Source organism: Hydra vulgaris, chromosome 10 (genome assembly GCF_038396675.1).
Source record: "Hydra vulgaris chromosome 10, alternate assembly HydraT2T_AEP".
NCBI classification, from domain to species: domain Eukaryota; kingdom Metazoa; phylum Cnidaria; class Hydrozoa; order Anthoathecata; family Hydridae; genus Hydra; species Hydra vulgaris.
Genome location: NC_088929.1, coordinates 33,503,066 through 33,524,914, shown reverse-complemented (window position 1 = coordinate 33,524,914; position 21,849 = coordinate 33,503,066). Strand labels below are relative to the sequence as shown.

The 21,849-nt window shown below is 27.8% G+C and overlaps 1 protein-coding gene across 1 annotated transcript; it reads left to right on the top strand.

Annotated features, from left to right (window-relative positions):
- Positions 1-271: 271 nt before the first annotated feature.
- Positions 272-16,499, top strand: LOC100199558 (rRNA methyltransferase 1, mitochondrial). Its single transcript, XM_065807863.1, has 9 exons — positions 272-434; positions 2,440-2,545; positions 8,060-8,112; positions 8,198-8,249; positions 8,543-8,622; positions 9,782-9,875; positions 10,204-10,318; positions 13,486-13,608; positions 16,187-16,499. Exons 1-9 carry the CDS (start codon positions 307-309, stop codon positions 16,219-16,221), a joined length of 786 nt encoding a protein of 261 aa, XP_065663935.1. The 5' UTR covers positions 272-306; the 3' UTR covers positions 16,222-16,499.
- Positions 16,500-21,849: the final 5,350 nt, after the last annotated feature.

Below are 21,849 nucleotides of genomic sequence, written 5' to 3'. Positions count from 1 at the left end.
TATATATATATATATATATATATATATATATATATATATATATATATATATATATATATATATATATATATATATATATATATATATATATATATACGATCACACATGTGTGTATGTGTGATAATATTATGCAGTAGTGGTGTAGTGGTAGAGCATTTGCCTCATAAGCGAGATGTTCTGAGTTCGATCCCCATCACGCCTGGGGGATCGAACTATACTCAACTTGTTACTCCATGCAGCGGCCTTATATATATGTGCATCTATATATATTTTAGGCTTTTCGTTTCATTTTTTATTTTAGAAATAATGTCTAAAGTTGTACGTCGTGAACATTTATTTGGAATAGCTCCTTGTTTAGCTGCCATTTTAGCTGGAAGAAGAAAAATTTTCAAGTTGTACCTAAATGATAAACTTGAAGAGGAAGAACCAAGACGGTAACTGCTGTGATACAGAAAATTGTTTACTTAAGAATATAATATACTTTGTAATGGTTTGATGGGTTGCCCTTTGTTTAAGAAGGGCAACCCACATGATATCCCTCAATTTCAGCTAGATTTTTGACAAAGTAGAACACAAAAGGCTATTACTCAAGTATGAAGCATCTGGGATCTCTGGTGTTTTGTTGAGATAAATTTTATTCAGAGAAATTTAAACCATTCTTAGGCAACAATTTGTAATGGGAGAAGTTTCATTATCATTGTTGAATACTATTAACTAATACAATTTAGGTTTGCCTCAAGAATCTATTCTTTGGCCTTTTTTGTCCTAATATTTATCAACGATATAAAATGTATATGCAAACTTTATATAAATGACAGCTAGCTGCTTAAATAAAATAATAAAAACCTTTATAATGAAGCAATAAAAACCTTTTTGTATCCATATCAGTTTGCAATAGGATATCAACAAATTAGTTGAATGGGCTAATAAATGACTAATGAAGTTAAACAAAAGAAGTGCAAGGTTATGCACATTAACAAAAAGAACCACCATACCATCTATTCGATGATAGAAAATGGCGATGAATGCAAACTTAGAAACAACAGTAAAATTTAACATCAGCATATTGACCCCACCAGATATCAAATAGCATCATCAACCTAGTAGTAGCAAAGCACACAACATGCTCAAGCATACCTTTTTTATGTACAGGATATGGATCATTTCCATATTCAAATGAGTATGGATCATTTCCATACTCATTTGAATATGGAAATGATCCATATCCTGTACATAGTGCTAGTTTTTTACCATGAGTTTGCGATCTCTGTATGGAATCCTACTTTAAAAGGTGACATCCAAAGCTCAAATGCTTTTGAGCTTTGGATCCTTAAAAAGGATTCAAAGCTCAAATATCTGAGTTATAAGGAATGGCTATAGCCATTCATTTTGGATCCAAAATGAAATTGATTACATTGGAGTTAGATGTTTGTATGGTGATAAAAATACTAATACTGAACATACATAGGCTTTATTGAAAATGTTAAGATTTTTAAAAAGACAACTCAAAAAGACAAACTTTTTGCTTGCAATTATTAATCCTAGCAAGTGCACAAGAGTGATAATTGAAGTCTTTGATTGCAAAAACATGAGATAAAAAAAAGCATGCATTCAAGCAAAAAATAAAACCTTTTAGATGAAATCTGTCTTTTTAATCTTTTTCAGGTCAAAGTTAGTAATTATTTTTCTGGTTTAAAAATCTTTGTCTAATTAAGTATTAAAACATTTTATCTTGAATGCACTTAATTAGAAGCCACTTTTAATGTTTGCAAAACAAATCTTACTTATAAAGTATGATAACAATGATCTAACTTAAAGAAAAGATCAATGTTGATCATGGTGATCACAGGAATACGAATTATTTAACAGCAGAGAACACATTACAAAATTTACATTGTCATTGAAAGCAAATGGACCAGCACCAACAATCAGCAGTCACAATTTTAGAATCAAAAAATAAAATGTCAAGCATTCTTCAGCTTGACAAGCCTTATTTAGTAATTGTATTGCAAATAAATGGAACGTCTTATCAATTGATTTGGAAAATGCCCATCTGTGAGCTCTATTAAAGCAAGAATAAGTTGATTTTTATTATAAATTATTTTCAAATAAATTGTAAATTACTATAAATTAAATATAGTAGTGTTCTGAGCTGTCATAACACATAGTTATCATAAATACATTTTGCAATTTAACTCACCGCAGCATCTATATTACTATCACTATTATTAATGTAAAAATATCTATGAATATCCTGCAGTGAGAATATCTTTTCAAATTTTTTTTTGTTATGGTTCTTTCAATAAAATTTTTTTTAAAAGAAACAGTGTATATGATATTTGTTCTAAAAGATCTTTTTTACTTAGCATTACATAGCATACTCAATCTGATAGATTTATAATCTTCAAGTTCTTGATTTTCTTCTCTTTTATTTTACAGAAAAGAACTAGTCCAGTTGGTAGCTGAAGCTAATGAAAGAAATATTAAGCTTGTTTATAAATCACGACCGATTCTTGACCGCTTGTGTGGAGGCAGACCTCATCAGGTGACTAGAAGATTTTGTTCTATTCAGATGGGCAAATATTTTATAGTTAGAGATAAAACTCTCAGCAATCATCTCCTTTGTTTTAAACACTTTATGTCTTCATTTTACATTAGAGTTTTGGATTTTATGAAATTTTTTATAAAAATTGTTCTCATATATATATATATATATATATATATATATATATATATATATATATATATATGTATATATATATATATATATATATATATATATATATATATATATATATATATATATATATATATATATATATATATATATATATATATATATAAATATATAGATCTATAGTTTGTTGGCTTTGGGAAGAGCGGAAGGAAAAAAGTGATTCTTACGCCAACATATACGTCACTTTTAATTACTTTTAACTTTCGTCCAACATTTCCGTGTTGGACGAAAGTAAAAACCATTAATTTAATTACAAATTAATCGTTTTTTAAAAAAACCACAAAAACGCAAATTTAATTGACCAGAATGTTTTTAAAAACATTCTGAATGTTTTTAAAACATTTTAAATGTTTTTAACAATATAAACAATGTTTTTATTTTAATTTTTTTTAGTAAAATGTTTTTATTTTTATTTTTTTTAATAAAATGTTTTTATTTTTATTTTTTTTACTGTAAATCATGCGCGGAGTGTTGCTACATCGACTATCTTATAGCGTGACTCGCAAGGTAGTGCTGCTACATCGACTGACAAATAGCCTGACTCGCAAGGGAGTGCTGCTACATCGACTGACAAATAGCCTGACTCGCAAGGGAGTGCTGCTACATCGACTGACAAATAGCCTGACCCGCAAGGGAGTGCTGCTACATCGACTGAGAGTTTGGTTGGGGCAGGCAGTCTATCATTTAAAAAAAAAAAAAATTCCGGTCTTGCATTTTAATTTTTACTTTTTGTCAACAAATAATGGAAAAAACTTTCGGACAACATCTAAGGGTTCTATATATATATATATATATATATATAATATATATATATATATATATATATATATATATATATATATATATATATATATATACAATCCTCAGAATACAACAAAAAATGAGGTGGTCAAATAATTGCTGACTTAAAACTGTTAGATGTTAGCATCAGGTCAGCAAAAAAATTAGACATAAAGTGGTTACCATAAAACATATAAAACCCCACCCCGTCTGGATATATTTAGTTGAGAAATCAGTGCCCATGCGTATATATATATATATATATATATATATATATATATATATATATATATATATATATATATATATACAGTGGTGTGAAAAATATTAAGACCACCAAGAAAAAAAGCTTTTTTTTTAGTTTATACCCCTTTTTAGATTCTAAAAAAGTTGCAGCACTACTTTATTTTATTATAAACGTGCTGTGGGTGTGGCTGAGTATTGAAATTATTAATTTTAATTTTAATTTATTAACTTTTATTGTAGAGTTATGTGTTTTAGTAAACATTTGGTATATTTTGCCTTGTGAAATGTAAGTTGCAGACAAGTGAATATGTATGGTTCAAACGAACTATAAGTGATTTTTGTTAGATTATTGCTGTTGTTAGTGATACAGTTTAATATTTTTCTGATTTTAAATATGTGATTTTGATTATTTAAGCATTTTTTTTTGTCAGATTATATTATATTTTCAAAATATGGGTAAAGTTGCTGACCCTAGTCCCAGAAAGCGAGGCAAAGTTGAAGCATTATTAAAGTTGGAAACATTTTCACAACGGGAAATTGCCAAGAGATGTGGACTAAGTAAAACAGCAGTTTTTACCATCAAGAAACGATTGGACTTTGGTTTTACATCCTCTCCAAGACGTTCCACTTCAGGACGAAAACCAGTCATGACGCCACGTGCAAGAAGGGTTCTGCTTGCAAACGTTCGAAAAAACAGAAGAATGACCAGCAAGCAGCTCCAGGGTGTGCTGCAGGAGCACCAGATCAATGTCTCAACAAGTTGTGTTCGGAGATGGCTGATACAAGATGGATTTGTAGCACGTCGACCGCGCAAAAAACCGCTCTTGACCAATGCTCAACAAATGCGACGGCTGCAATGGGCCATGGATCACAAAGATTGGACCACAGAACAATGGAGAAAGGTATTTTACCCTTTACCATTTTTTATATAAGAGCTTACAATCATGTACTTTAAGTTGAAGCAAAATGTAACATATTTTTTCATATAATAATGATGTTTAATATCATTACCCACTAGTGCAATTGTTTTATGTATCGAACATTGTAGCAATGGCTATGTTTATTGCATGAATTCAAAATGAATTGAACATGTAACCAGTGATTACAGGATGTTAATCTAATGTAAGCTCAAGGCTTTTACAGTGTGTTTGTATTTTTAGGTTTGCTTTAGTGACGAGTCTATGTTCGAGATACTCGATGATAAATGTCAGTACGTGCGCCGTCGTTCTGGGGAAGAATTTCATCCGCAATGTCTGGTAAAGACCGTCAAGCATCCTACCTCAGTAATGATATGGTCAATGATAAGTTCCCATGGTGTAGGAGCCCTTAGAATTGTTGAAGGCAGAATGAATCAACATCAATACATCAACATATTAGAGAAAAGCCTTCTACCTCAACTTCCAATTCATTTTCCTGATGGTGATTTCATCTTCCAACAAGACGGTGCACCGTGTCATCGGGCACTCTCTGTTACAAACTTTTTGAATCGTAATAATGTTCCTATCCTACCATGGACTGGTAATTCACCTGATATGAACCCGATAGAAAACTTGTGGATGATAGTCAAAAAGAGAATTGCCGACAGAAAACCAACAACAAAAGTCGCATTGATTGAGGCGCTCATAGAGGTTTGGACACATGATCCAGAAATACAAGACATGTGTCCAAGACTGATTGATGGAATGCCTAAGAGGGTTGAAAAACTTATTGCAGCTAGAGGAGCATCCACAAAATACTGAACTATGCCCATTTTATGACATTGTGTGCGTGTCTTTAAAGGAAATATTCAAAAAATTTACTTTTTCAACAATGGTCTTAATAATTTTCACACCACTGTATATATGTATATATATATATATATATATATATATATATATATATATATATATATATGTATATATATATATATATATATATATATATATATATATATATATATATATATATATATATATATATATATATATATATATATATATATATATACTTAATTGAGATAGGATGCAAAACTACAAAAAAATTTTATAAGTTTTTAAATTTCTCAAATTAAGAAAAATATAAATTACACCATGCAGACTCTGACGGGCACAAGTAAAAGCAGATTACTTTCTCAGTATGTTTAGTGTCTAGAGGACCCGAATTATAATTTCTTGATCATCTATTTATTCAAGGTCTTTGAGTTTGATTTTATCAGATCTTAACTTGTCATTTTAGATAAAATCTTTTAGTTCTGGAATTCCTATTCAAAAATTTTCTTTTAGGAAATTTTTAAATTGAATTTGATTTTTCAAATTTCGTTTTAAATTTCTTTTGGAATTCTTCACCAAATTATAATATTTTTTTCTCAAGATTTTTCACATTTTTTCTAATATTTACATTGCTAATAATTGGAAATCCTGCTTTAATCCTTTGTTTTTTTTTAGCCATGATGCATTCACATTCAGACATCTATCAATTTTTATGTTTGACTTTGGATGGCAGTACAGAATATTCAACTTTTTTGTAATTCCATTTGGCAAATTTGATTAACAGTATTTAAATTTTTGTAAAATATCCATATCTGAGTTCCTAAACAATAAAAATTTCATTAAAATAGTATGAACAACAGCAATAAGAAATAAAATTTTAAAATAGTTTTAATGAAATTTTTATTGTAAACAATAAAAATTTCATTAAAACAGCAGTATAAATTAGTTAACATAATTATCTTACAGATGGAATGGTGTTGATATTGAGATAAAAGGTTTTTAATTGAACATGATTTAGTTTTAGGTAACTAAAAAATATTTTGAAAATCATAACTTTCATTTTTTTATTGCCATAGAATGAAGCATATCTGAAATAGCCTGGCTTTATTGATAATCTGAAAAGTCTTCTTAAAAGATCTTAAATCATTTTTGCATAAAATTTTGGATTTCTGATAACTCAAAGTAATACTCGTTCAGTTACTTGAATTTACTTTTTCAGTTTATATTTAAAGTGAATAAAAGTAAATTCTAAAATTTAAAGCAATCCACAAGCTTCATGTAACTTCATGAGACATTTTTTGTGAGAGATTAGTAGAAATGTAGTAGGTAGGCTTTAATTTTATTCTGGAAATGGTGGGGGAAGGGGATAAAAGAATTAACCTCATCCTCAATTACTTAACTTAATAAAGTAAAGGCAAGGTACAAAATCTTTAACCAAGAAACATTTTCAAAAAAAGTCATAAAAAATCTAAGCTATTTTAATACTGCTTAAAAAACTCAGTAATAAGGCCAAAGCAAAAATACATATGATTTTAATTGCAAAGCATATGCAGTTTAGACTTTCAAATTTCAGCAAAACAGGTTTACATTTGTCCCTCCCTCAATGTCCCAAAAAACTGTAATTTTTGAAAAAATTTGACTTTTTTTTTTCTTCAAAAAGTTGCTTTGAGAGAGGATCTAGAGTGATCAAAATTTGCCAGGTAAGTTTCCTCAAACTGATTTACGCTAATATATATATATATATATATATATATATATATATATATATATATATATATATATATATATATATATATATATATATATATATATATATATATATATATATATATATAAATATATATATAGAACCCTTAGATGTTGTCCGAAAGTTTTTTCCATATTTTGTTGACAAAAAGTAAAAATTAAAATGCAAGACCGGAATTTTTTTTTTTTTATAATGATAGACTGCCTGCCCCAACCAAACTCTCAGTCAATGTAGCAGCACTCCCTTGCGGGTCAGGCTATTTGTCAGTCGATGTAGCAGCACTCCCTTGCAAGTCAGGCTATTTGTCAGTCGATGTAGCAGCACTCCCTTGCGAGTCAGGCTATTTGTCAGTCGATGTAGCAGCACTCCCTTGCGAGTCACGCTATAAGATAGTCGATGTAGCAACACTCCGCGCATGATTTACAGTAAAAAAAATAAAAATAAAAACATTTTATTAAAAAAAATAAAAATAAAAACATTTTATTAAAAAAAATAAAAATAAAAACATTGTTTATATTGTTAAAAACATTCAGAATGTTTTAAAAACATTCAGAATGTTTTTAAAAACATTCCGGTCAATTAAATTTGCGTTTTTGTGGTTTTTTTATATAACAATTAATTTGTAATTAAATTAATGGTTTTGACTTTCGTCCAACACGGAAATGTTGGACGAAAGTCAAAAGTAATTAAAAGTGACGTATGTGTTGGCGTAAGAATCACTTTTTTCCTTCCGCTCTTCCTAAAGCCAACAAACTATAGATCTATATATATATATATATATACATATATATATGTTTTCAGAATGTTGTCATGGAAACAGGAAAGCTTAATTTGACTCCTATAACTCGTGAAAGGTAAAAAAAATTTGTTTCTTAAAATAGTTATAATTATTTGGGTGTGATATCTAGTTATAAAAGTGTACAAGTTTTTTTTTTTTAGTTACACGGTACCAAACCATGAAAGATTTTTGTTAGCTTTAGACGACATTCAGGCTAGTAAAGTTTTGTGTCTGTTTGTGTGGTTATACAAACTCATGTTATTTTTTTGCAATTGTACTACCAAAGTTTTGAAATATTTAAAGGATTTCATGTTGTGCACAGGAGCAAATGATCATATGGCTACTCCTTATGTGTAATAAATACCTATAGGTATCTGATGCTTCTTTATAAAATCCAAGTTTTAATGTTCAAACATGTAAATGTTTTTAAATAGCAATTTTTATAATGGCATTTATAAATATTTGAGTAATTGTATCTAATGATTTATAACTGAAATAATTATTAGGACCCTATGAATTTGGGAGCCATTATTCGATCAGCAACTTACTTTGGAGTGGATAAAATTATTGTTAATGAAAAGAGTTCGTAAGTATATTTTGATGTAGCTTATGTGCAGTTAGCTAATTATGGTTTGCAATCAGACATTCTATATTGGGGTGAGTAAGACTCTTTAGCTATGGTAAAGTCAATTTAGTTAAAAGTAGGAAAACTGTAATATAAAACCCCTAATATGTAAGGGTAGGAGAAGCTTTTAAACCTAATTAGAGCATCTGTTTGTAAAAAATTGTTTCAACTCTTCCATAATATTGTATTCAAATAAGAAAATGCCATTATAAAAACCCATTGAAATCACATAAGTGTGAAATCATGGATATTAAATTTCAATACATAAATATTAAAGATGCAATAATATATTTTTGATACATTTTTAATGCAAGTCAACTAGTAAGAAGTTGTTAGAGATGGTTTTTCGTTAGTGACTTCGTTCACTAAAATTTATTCAAGTAAAATGCAAAAACCTTTATTAAAAATACGAAAACAATTTGACTTATTAAAAAAACACAAAGAAGTAAAAAAATGACACTGAACTATCTCTGGAAGCAAATATTAGAGTTAAAGGGAAATAGCTAATCAGTTACTAAGTAAGTTTATTACCCTGACATTTTGGCCAAAATTGAGTTTTTAAAATTATCTGAAATCTACTGTTATCTAGTGTAAAACAAACTACTCTTTGCCAAAGTTCTATCTGCAAGTTTAAAAGTCATGTAAACTATATAAAAATTGTACAGCTTTCTCTTTTTATCCTGATCTTAAAGCCTTGAAATAGTAAAAGTTATAACTATATATAAAAACTATAATTATAATTTCAATCATTAGAGATAAGCTGCTACTAAGCTTTCAATAAAATAAATCTCTAGACCACCCTGTCTGTCTTGTTTTGAATAAATTGTCTCTAATAACAGAATATTAAGGTGAAAAGAGTGCAATGAAAGAGAGAATGGAGATTTTTTTTGAGTCTTTATTTTTATTCCATGGCATGCTCATTGATTTATTCTTAAATTTGAAAAATTATTTTTGAAATTTGCTGTTAAAATAGAAAATATAAAACATTTTGTTTCAGAATGTAAATCTGGTGGAGCTAATAATACTTTACAATTTGATTATTTTAAATGACATAAACATATCCCCTACATTTGCAATGTGGTCATTCATTTTGATTTATATTATTTATGTTATTTTTTAGGTGTGGACTAACAGCAACAGTTAGTAAAGTTAGCTCTGGAGCAATGGAATGGGCCTCAGTTTATTCAACAAGAGATATGCATAGGTTGCTTAAAGTAAGTTTATTTCCTTTTAAAAATTGTTAAAAAATGAATAACAAAATTTTTATTTTATAAATAAAAACACTTTTAATTATTAAGATAATAGTTTTTTTAATCAATTATTTTCATTATTATAATCCACTATTTTCATTATAATCAATTTTTCATTATTACAATCTATTATTTTTATTATCACAGTTGATTACTTAGATGTTTATAAACATTTTTTTCATATATTTAAGAATTTTCATTCTTAAACTTTGCAAAATTTTGAGTAATTAAAAGTTTGAATTACATCTTTTAACTTAATAAAGTTTGAATTACATATTTCAACTTTTTTTAGGATTTGCTGAATTATGATTGGAATCTAATTGGAACTGTTACAAAAGATTATACCCAATCCAAAGTGCATTCATGTCACGATGTTCAGTTATCAAAAAGAAATGTTCTTATTATAGGTTTTTTTTTAATTGTTTTTTTTCTTCCATACCCATTGTTTAACTTAGTAGGATTTTTTTTTAAACATTTATATTACATGTAAAAAAATAGCTATATAAAACTTTAACTGCTGATTTAAAGGATTTTGATTGGTTGTTCATTCTTTTTACCAATACTTTTATTAACTCATCATCTCTGTTTGTTTGTTTGTCTGTGAGCATCAAATCTTGCGTTAACTTTGTAAATGGAATGTCTGTGGTTCGAGACCCTCATCTTCCTGAACTTTTTTTGTTTTTTTACACAAAAAAACAAAAAAAGTTCAGGAAGATGAGGGTCTCGAACTCGTATATATTATTTCTTGTTTAAAATATTTTGAAGAAAAGGTTTATTTGAGCAGGATTTGTTTCATAAAGTCTTCGATTCAGTTTTAAATAATGGTTCTAAATCAATTAAAAATTGATGATGGAAGAATCATTATTTAAAATATCTTGCTACTTTTATTTATGTAGTTGTGTATTAAATAGTGTTGAAAATTTATGTAATTGTGTATTAAATGTTGTTGAAAATTTGTGTAATTAAATCTGTAATAAATGATCTTTTCAATTGTGTTTCCATCATGGCCACACAAAACATAAAAAAAAATTTTTAGCATATATTAACATAGATTTTGTTATTAATATTAGCAATTTTAATAATAAATTAATGTTTATTTATTATATTATTGGTTATTATTATATAACAATCTTCACAGTCTCATATATTTGAATAATATATCATTGTACAGTTAAGTTCTTACATTATTGTATGTCAAAACAATACCCATAAGTTTTTTCCTTATATGAGTCATGATGATAGTATTAGGGAATCCTGTACCTACAAATCTCTGAAAATTTTTAATGAAGAGACTCCTGCTTGCTCACTGCTGAGTCCAAGAGCATCTTGTTGAAGTTTTGTTGGTCTAGTTGATAGTTTTAAAGCACAAAAAAACTGTTTGAAATTTTTTATATCAGAATCAAAATTATTTGCTGAATTTTTTCCAAATGCAATACTGATACAACATATACTGAGATAAAACATTAAAAGCATCCAATGTATCACAAAACCCATGATGATTATACAATAACATTTGAAATGAACATATAATAAAGATATAAATACCTAAAGGTTTCAAATAAACATAATTTTAACATTTAAAAAAGTACTCTAAGTAACGTCTTTCTTTGTTTTTTGTAAAATGCCATATTTCATTAGGACAGAATGTTACAATTTTTTAGAATATATTTTTAGAGTCACCAGACATAAAGCTAACAGTATATGTAAACAGTTTTTATGTAGAACATTTTTCAACCAAAAGTTCGTTCAGCGACACAGTGAGTAGTGATTGAAAATAAAAAATTTAGTCAGAATTTTTTTGGACTTATTAACTCTTTTTTGGAAAAAAAGGTGTTGAATTCTGATTTTAAATGATGTTGATTCTAAATTTTTTTTCTCTTTTCAAAACACTTTATTGGGTTTTATTGAAATATAAAGGAGTAACAAGGGATAACACCCTTTTTAAGTTAGTGCATAGACTTAAAAGTAAACATCTGTTATTTTTTGTTGTAAATAGCTATTTGCAATAAAATTTTAATTTTTTCCACTTCATTTTTATAAAGTTTTTACTTTTGAGAAATAATGTTTGACTTTTAAATTACATCTCGTACTTTTTTTATATTCTTAGATTTTTCTTATTCTAACTGATATTTTAATAACTATATTTCTATGCTTGATTTCTTCAATCTTAATAAGGAAAGTATTAATATTTACTTTTTTTTTTTATTCAAACACCTAATTAAAAACAATAGTAATCAATAAAAAAAAATAAGTAATAAGAAAAATAATAAAAAACATTAAGCAAACAAAGTTGTAAACTCCAATTTAAAAAGATAAAGGTACTTTTGATGATCTTATAAAAAATGACAACTTCCTAAAATTTTTATGAAAAGTATTAAAGGAGAGTTGTGAAAACTTTGATTGATAAAATAAAAAGAGTGTATGTGTTGCAGGCAAAGTATAGCAATGTTGGGACTTTATAATGTTGGGGAAAAAATGTCAGATTTATTGAGAGGCATAGACAGGCTCCGACAAGTTTCTGCAGCATCTTGTATTGCTAGCACCAACAGTTTTTGCAAAAACACATAATTTACAGCATCCTAAGCTCTTTAGACTCTAACTCTCTGCCCAAACTCTACTCTATCTCCAAAATGACCTAAAAATGCCTTGTTGTTTTGCTACCTAAAAACCACTGATAAATGAAGTGATGAATAATAGACAGGCTTTTGACTCAAAAATACAATATCTTTGAAGATCAAAAATACAAGATCTCTGAAAGCTTAGAGAAAATGTTTTCTAAGAAAAGCACCTTTACAACCAAATAATCAGGTTCTATATCTTAGAAAACCATCAAATATGAATAGTTACCTCAACAAGTACACAGTTAAGACTCTAAAACATATTGATTCTGTATTGTAAAGTTTTGGGCTGTTTTTCTAGATGTTGGTCATGGAAACCTACATTTCCTTTCAAAAGAATATAACTATAAATATTAAAAGGTACTTATATGTTTTTTGACTGGCCTGGAAACACCCCAGATCTGAAATCTATAGAGAGCTTTTGGAATTCAATGAAAAATAAGCTAAAGAGGTATCACTATTCATCACCAACATTGATAGAACAATTAAGAAAAAAGTGGGTTACAGTAGCCCACTTTTTTCTTATTTGTTCAGTAACATACTGACATGCCCAGGGAATATTTTAAAGTTATTAAAAATATTTTAATAGGATGCCGAGGAGGCTACAAATGGTACTTCATAACTGTTATAGTTGAGCAAGTGTTGTAAAAATGTGTTGTAAAGTATAAAAAAATGTTTTTTTATTTTCTTGCTGTATAATATTTATAAATAAATTTAGTCAATGTCAGAAAAGATTAAAAAGTGTAAAGCTTATCATTGGCATGATTTTAAGTACAATAATTACATAATTCTTTAATTAAAAACATAAATTTGTGAAATTTTTAATATTTCTAGGTAAAATTTTGGTTGTATGGTAAACCTAGCAGATAAATGTTTGACAAACTGCAAAAATTTACTGCTTTTTGTTAAACTTTGTAGTATGTAGCATTAATTATGTTTTTTATAATCATTTTAAGGCAACGAAGGCTTTGGTATGAATCCACTAATAACTTCTCTATGCACCAAGTTGGTCACAATACCATCTTTTAATGACAGATTACCTGAAGGACTTGATTCTCTCAATGTATCTGTGGCCACAGGTTAGTAGTTATTATGACTTTATTTTGTACCAGTTGTTGCCACTTTATTCTTCTCATTCTATTGATGGAGATGTGCTTATATATAATTGTTGTGTCAACCGTCACCACCATCCAATTGTTTCAATCTTTTATAAATATTCGTGGTCTATGAAGAAACTTTTCATCCATTGAATCTTACTGCTTGCAAAATTCATCAGAATTACTTGCACTTTGTGAGACTAATATAAATTTGGCTGTTATATATTTTTATTTTAGTTTTAAATGATTTGATTGGTTGACAAAAACTCCAATATTTATATGCTTGACCTGGGCACATACTTACGTACCAATTCACATAATGTCTCTGATCATTCTGTTATGTGCTTACGTTTAGCACTTTATCACTCAATCACCTTTCTCATTGTTCTTTAGTGTTCTTCTTCTTAGAACTGCACTCGTTTCGATGTTATTCCTGATCAAATTGACCAAGCTCTTTATCTATCAGCCACCTATTGTTGTTATTGATAACTTTAATACTCATCACAATTAATGGATTGGTTTTTGGACCACTGACCCTGCTAAAGCTTATAACCTTTGATATCTTAATCTCCTATGCGATGGTTTAAACTTAGGATGGTTAGAACTTTGTGAATCATTTTCCAGACAATTCTAATCACTTTCATTTACTACTAGTTTGTGTTTAGTTTCTCCTTATTTTTTTTTGGGTGGTTTGGATCATGCTATGATCTCACTAAAACTTGTACTTCTTCAAATTTACTTCAGCTCACTATCTATCATCACACTTCTTACTTAGCTCCTATTTCTAAATATAATTATTTTTCTCACTTGTAAATTATGTAATTATCTTTTTCACTCGTAAAAATCTTTTGATAACAAATATCTTTGTAATATTGCAAGAAATCAATGTATACAGATGATGACGTTATCAGACATCATCTTTATATTGTTTCATGGAATCTATCATTCATATTATATCATCGAACTATTGTCTCATCAGTCTCCTCTCTATTATTAGCTAGACCTTTGAGTCTTTTATTAACAAAATTCTATTATCCCATCTTGAGTCTAACATAACAGAATAATAACAGAAAGATTCTACCAATTGCCGGTTAATTAAATGTTTTTAAATAGTTAATTAGGAAACTTCTATTATCTTATCTTGTGTCTAACATCTTGCTCTCTGACAATCAATCTTTATCCTCTCATTTTACTGCTGACTTGTTAACTGTTATAACAGAAAAATTCTACCGGTTGCCGGTTAATTAGTAAAGTTTTTAAATATTAAATTAGGAAACTTCTATTATCTTATCTGGTGTCTAACATCTTACTCTCTGACAATCAATGCAGATTTCAATCCTTTCGTTCTAAAGCTGACTTTTCAACTTATAACAGAAAGTTTCTGTTGTGCTTTAGATCAATGCGGCTTTTGACGTATTGAAGAGCTTTTGCTCTTGACATATTGAAGACTTTCTTTAAAGTTTGGCATCCTAATCTTCTCAATAAGCTCACCTCATATGGTGTGTCTGGTAAAAGTTTTAAAATGTCATAATCATTTCTTTATAATTACAGTATTAAAGTCTTCGATCGCTAACACTCCTCTTCATTTCCAGTAACTTTTAGGATACCACAAGGTTCCATCTTTGGTCTTGCATTGTTTCTTATCTATACTGATAAACTTCCTGACAATCATACATGTAAAGTAGCTCTATTTGCTGACAACACAACTATATACTCTAGTCTTAACAAAAAACTTTTTGATCACTTATAACAGGCATATAAGTTATGACTGCTTGAAGCTCGCAGTGGGTGACGAGTTTTAACCCTAACAACACTATTGCAAAACACTTGCAATAGTGTTGATTTTTACTAATGAATGAGTCTTCTACTTACTTTGAGCTTGTCTAATTGCACAAACTCTGAAGAATACACCCAAATTCTACAAGTACGACATCTACCAAGAGTGTGTGCATAAAATCCAAACATTAACTTTTCGTTACGTAATGACCTTTTGTTTCATTGAATAGACATTCAGTTTTTACACATTTTATATGTATATATATATATATATATATATATATATATATATATATATATATATATATATATATATATATATATATATATATATATATATATATATATATAAGTATGTATATATATATATATATGTGTGTGTGTGTGTGTGTGTGTGTGTGTGTGTGTGTGTGTGTGTGTGTGTGTGTGTGTGTGTGTATATATATATATATAAAATGTGTAAAAACTGAATGTCTATTCAATGAAACAAAAGGTCATTACGTAACGAAAAGTTAATGTTTGGATTTTATGCACACACTCTTGGTAGATGTCGTACTTGTAGAATTTGGGTGTATTCTTCAGAGTTTGTGCAATTAGACAAGCTCAAAGTAAGTAGAAGACTCATTATACACACACACACATATATATATATATATATATATATATATATATATATATATATATATATATATATATATATATATATATATATATATATATATATATATATATATATATATATATATATATATATATATATATATATATATATATATATACTTAGGTATTTTGTTGCATTCTTTGATGCCTAAACAATAACTATCAGTACAAAGTATAAAAAACATAAACAATGTGAGGAAAAATCTTTGGCAACGATTCCGAAGACAAAATGTTGTGGAACTGTTTTTTATTACTTCTATTGGATTGGTAAAATATAAAAATGTTGCGCAATTTTGGTACAAATATATTTGCAAGCGGTATGAAAAATAAACTTATTTTAACGATAAAATAAATCAGGATGTTTAATTGTGCTTTCTTTATTTGTAAATTTTTTTTTTGTAAGTTTTTTAAAGGACAAAAAAGTTATTATGTTTTAATTATAGTTTTTCAAACAAAAGATATTGCAAAATGAATTTGATATTTTTAAAATGTTGAGTTTTGAATTTAATAATATTACTCAATTTTTTTTTTTTGAAACAAATACTAAAGCGTGAATATCAAAAAGATAATTGTTGAGATACGGCGAGAAAAGGCGGTTTTCGTCGTTGCTGTTTTTTGTTGCTGTTTTAATTTTTGGTTTAGTTAAAGTCTCTGCGAGGAAAATCTTTATTGCTTTTTTTTTGTCCTGCTTATCAAACATTTCTGGTATATCCATTTTTGTGGTATGGAGATAAAATATATGTCATTACCCTGGGGCTATGGATTTTGCCCCAGGATGATGACATTTTGAAAATAACTAAAATAAATCAAAATAATTAAAAATCCCAATTTAAATGTTTTTTAGTCCCTTAACACTATTTTAAAAAAACGTGGTTGCTGTTTAAATTTTCATCTTTAGTGTGAATTTGGTAACAAGATTGTTAGTGGTTTTGAATTTTCAACTAAATTTAACAAAAAAAGTAAACAAGTCAGCTGGTAGAAGGGTATCAACTATTTTTTCGAATGGTTATAGGATTTCGAGAGTTGGGCTAAGGCTATGCCAAACAAACCTTTCTATTGATTGAGTGTCTAGCCTAAAACATAAACCCTCAATTGATGTACATATATTATAAATTGATTTAAATTTTAGTCGATTAACGTTGATTCTGCTGCTACTACATCTTTATGAGTTATTGATATATCATACATCAAAAATAATAATAATATAATTATTAGATAAAAATAATAATATAATAATTATTAAACAATAATAGTTAATACGCATTAGCATTAAATATTATAATGTTAATATAACCTGTAGCTCGTCACTAACTCATTGCTAAAAAAGCTTTTAAAATAATGTATTAACCAAAAATTAAATCTTCGGAGGTTTTTGTCCGTTTAATCACTGTTAATTTTTACAACTTTATATCGAACTGTAAGAGTACAAAATAGAATACATGTACACTCCACTTTATCCATGTCTAAGTCAGTCAGTGTATGTAACTACGCCCACATCAGTCAATTTATGTACGCATTGATTATTATTATTTCGTAAAACTTTAAAATTATAAGTAATAAATAAATATAGTTATTACTGCAAAACAATAATAGTTAAAACATATTACACAACTTTTAAAGAAAACATCAAAATTTAAAAACTTGTCCCCTAAAAAGACTAAAACCCTCGCCAATAACAGCCGCTACTTATTTGTACGGCGTACAAGTGACTTGAGTGTACAAATAATTACAAAGTAATACTAAATAATAATAATTAAAATTTATGTTTATTAAAAAGTATTCATTAGATAAATTTGCGCAACGTAATTTATGGACAAGCCCAATGCATAAATCATTGGATCCAATTACAAGAAGAACTATAACTAAATAATTAAATTTTTACATTCAAAATATGCTGAAGCTGCCGTTAAGTCCACTTCTAAAAAAACTGCTATCTTATTTATCGGAAGTCATACTGACATTCTAATTGTGAAGTATCTATTTACGGGGCATGGTAGGAACGAGGACATGCGTCCAGTGGATCTAGGTCATCTTTTAAGGAAGAGATATTTTTTTATGTTTTTGGTTTGGTGGATCTAAACCATTTGGTAAGGGAGAGTTTTTAAGTTTTATTATTTAAGAGCAGGCAAACCCACAAGTCATGAAAAATTTTTAGTAAATTTTTCTTTGAATATCAGTTTTATACAATGTAACTATGAAATGACGTATATCCCAATATTCCGAATAACATTTCGTGTCTTTTTACAACTTTATCCAAATTTCATATCATTTTTAAACTACCTGCCTAATTTACCTTATTTTTTAAATAACATGCAGCTTTAAATATATAAAAATAAATATTTTTAAAACATTAAAGGCAAGACGATTGCCACTAACTTCCGCCCCAAGGACCGGTCTTTGAATGCGTCATTAATATTGTTGTGACACTAATGTAAAAAAATATGTTGATATATGAGCTTATTCAAAGTCATGTAAGGTTTGTCAAAAAAAGAAAAAAAGAATAGTATTGAAAAGTATTGAAAAAAAAGTATTGAAAAGTATTGAAAAAAAGAAAAACTGATTCTGAATATATTGAATAAAATTCGAATCACCAATGCTCAGCTAATTACGACAAAGCTTCTGGGGTTATAAAATCTGCCAGAGCGATAAAAATGGTAGCTAAATTAAAATAATAAAAATATGCTCCGCTCTACCTCATACATCGGAGATTTACTTATTTAATCTTTTAATGATCTTATCAACTCTAAACTATTCGATGACAACGTGAATATTAAATAAAAAAAGGAGAATGTGTTGATCATGTGCAAAAGATAATGGGTACATGTCTTTGTATTTGTAACAGGAAAAAATGGTATTACTTTATTTGAAAAAAACTATGGGAAAAGTTAGACTCTCTAATAAAGCAGTGAACCCACTTCAAAAATGTTATGTAATGCCCATTTGACAAAATTGTGATAACATGAACTCTCGAGTCCTTAATAAAAGGGGCGGGGGGTGGGGTTGGGTTTTGGTAGGAACGTTTATTATTTTTTGAAAAACTTTCCCACCTACCCTAAGCTTGTTAAGACCCCCGCTTATTAATTTTTACTTCTTGTCAGCAAAAACTTTATATCTCAAAACTTATAAAAAAAAATCAGTGAAAAAATTGGCCTTAAAAATTACAACATAATTATTTCAGTCACTGATAAAAACAAAAACTTTCAGTGTAAACAGGCTTTCAAAATTGCCAACCAGAGGAGTGCTACAAGTTGATGTATATGGCAAACAGATTAAGTTACTGAAGAGCAGATTATTTTTTTCTACCCTTACGTGCAAACATTATAAATAATAAAATGTTTGCACGGCGGAACCCAAAATAAATATGAATCGATAAAAAATGAAAAATTTAATTAAGGAGCAGCCGGAATTACCTAACTTCCAGATATGAAGCATGTGTTTTTGCAAACGTGACAATTAAAAGAAAATAAATCGTAGTATTTTTAAGTTTTAGTATTTATATATCCTTAAAAATAGGAATTATTAACGGAAAAAAGAACATAAATAAAATAAAGTAATACATCATAGATAAATTATCAAACGAGGAACACATTATTTCAATAAAGCTTGTACAAGATATATTCAACGAAATGTTAATAAGGAACAAAGTGATATTCTAAAACTAATAAGCGGAAATCTGAAGTTAACAAACGATAGAATTGATGGTCTGTTAAAAGAAATAAACACTGAAAAAGATTTGTGTGCAACACTTCAAAAGGAAAACGTATTAATTAAAGAGGAACAAAAAAACTACGTTAAAAGATTAAACAAAAATGAAGTTGTGCAAAAAGATATAGAAGAAAGTCTGAACTTTACACAAGACATGTAAGAAAAAAAAATTCTCGAATTAGAAAAAAAAATTATATCAAAATCAGAGAGCAGAGATACGGAAGATAATAAACTAAGGCAGCTTGAGGATAATCAAAGAAGGAATAATCTTCGAATAGATCGGAAAATGAAAATTGGGATGACACCGAACTAAAGGTATTAAATATTTTTGAAAAAAAACTTAATTTAAAAGGAATTGTGATTGAGCGAGCACACAGGTCAGGAAAAATTGAAGCAGGTAGACCAAGATCAATAGTAATGAAACTGTTAAATTACAAAGATAAAGTAAAAGTTTTAAAAAGTGCGAGTAAACTAAAAGGATCGGGAATATATATCAATGAGGATTATTCATCGGAAACTGCATCTATTAGGAAAAAACTATTCGAGCAAATGAAGATACATAGGAAAAATGGTATACTTTTGGTTGTAATTTACGATAAATTAATAGTAAGAGAATTCAGGAAATTACCTCCTTAAATTTAATTATTTTATTTTATACTTTAGATATTTTGTTAGTATAACCTTTCTTGTTATTATGGAAGGTATAAATTTTTGTGAATTAAGCTTTAGAGCATTCCAGACAAATAAAAATATACTTTTAGAGAATCATTCATATCCAGACGTTAATTTCTTCAACACTGATGAAATAATTAGCAACATATGCCCTTCGTATTATAATTCCGATATTTCTAATCTTTCTGCTGATATAGATATTAATGAGTTCTCTATTTTACACCTAAAAAATAGGAGCTTTCATAAAAATTTTGATAAATTTAAAGATTTTTTATATAGTGTTGAAATTAATTTTAAAATTATTTGTCTCACAGAGACCTGGTGTCGAGATAAACAAGTTAAAAAAGATTCAAATTTTCAACTACAAAACTATAAAGTTATTCATCAAGTCAGAAATTCTGAGACAATAGGTGGAGGAGTATGTATTTTTATCCACAACTCTTTAAATTTTAAACCGCTAACCGAATTTGGTGCAATTAGTAATGATTGCGAATCATTAACGATCGAAGTTATAAATAAAATCACTAAAAACATCATTGTACATGTTGTGTACAGACCGCCATCTGGCAATAACAATTTTTTGAAAAACACTTTAAAAATTTAATCAAAAACAAAATTTTATGTGACAAACGTATCTTTTTTGTTGGGGATTTTGATTATAATGCGCTTGATTACGATACAAATAAAAATGTAAAAAATTTTATGAACATCATATTTCAAAATAGGTTCATTCCAACAATAAATAAACCAACACGAATTACCAGGAATAGCGCAACCTCAATTGATAAAACAATAATTAATGAATATACAAAAAAAAAAATAAAAACTGGAATAATAATATCTGATAGTAATAGTAATATATTTAAATAAGTCCTCGTAGATAAAATGACAAATAATTAAAACCCAAACAAACAAAATTATACAAAAATTTATGGTTTGTGAAATATAAACTTTAAGTAAAATATATCGGATCATTTCCCAATATTTATAATCGCGCATAAAGTTGTCGAACACACTCCTCAAAAAAAAAATTATTATTACAAATCGAATATATAATTACATTTCTATGGAAATTAATTTAATTTTTTAATAATTCTCTATTTTCTGAAAACTGGGATGAAATTCTACAAATTCAAACCACAGATACTGCTTATAACAGTTTCCTTCGAATATTCAAAAAACACTATGATAAAGCTTTCCCAGTGGTAAAAAAAATTATTAAAACTAAAACATTTATAAACCCTTGGATTACACCAGGAATAATAAAATCATCAAAAAAAAAAAAAAAAAAACAATTGTATGAAGCCTTTCTGAAAAAAAGAACTTATGAAAATGAGTTAAGGTATAAAAAATATAAGAGTCACTTTGAATCAATTATAAAGCTTTCAAAGAAATTATACTATTCAAATA

Bases quoted from the DNA above. Each gene is read 5' to 3' on its own strand.
- LOC100199558 (XM_065807863.1), top strand. From the start codon at position 307: ATGTCTAAAGTTGTACGTCGTGAACATTTATTTGGAATAGCTCCTTGT. The intron at 435-2,439 runs GTAACTGCTGTG...TTTATTTTACAG, and splicing joins GAAGAGGAAGAACCAAGACG to AAAAGAACTAGTCCAGTTGG. The intron at 10,319-13,485 runs GTTTTTTTTTAA...AATCATTTTAAG, and splicing joins AAGAAATGTTCTTATTATAG to GCAACGAAGGCTTTGGTATG.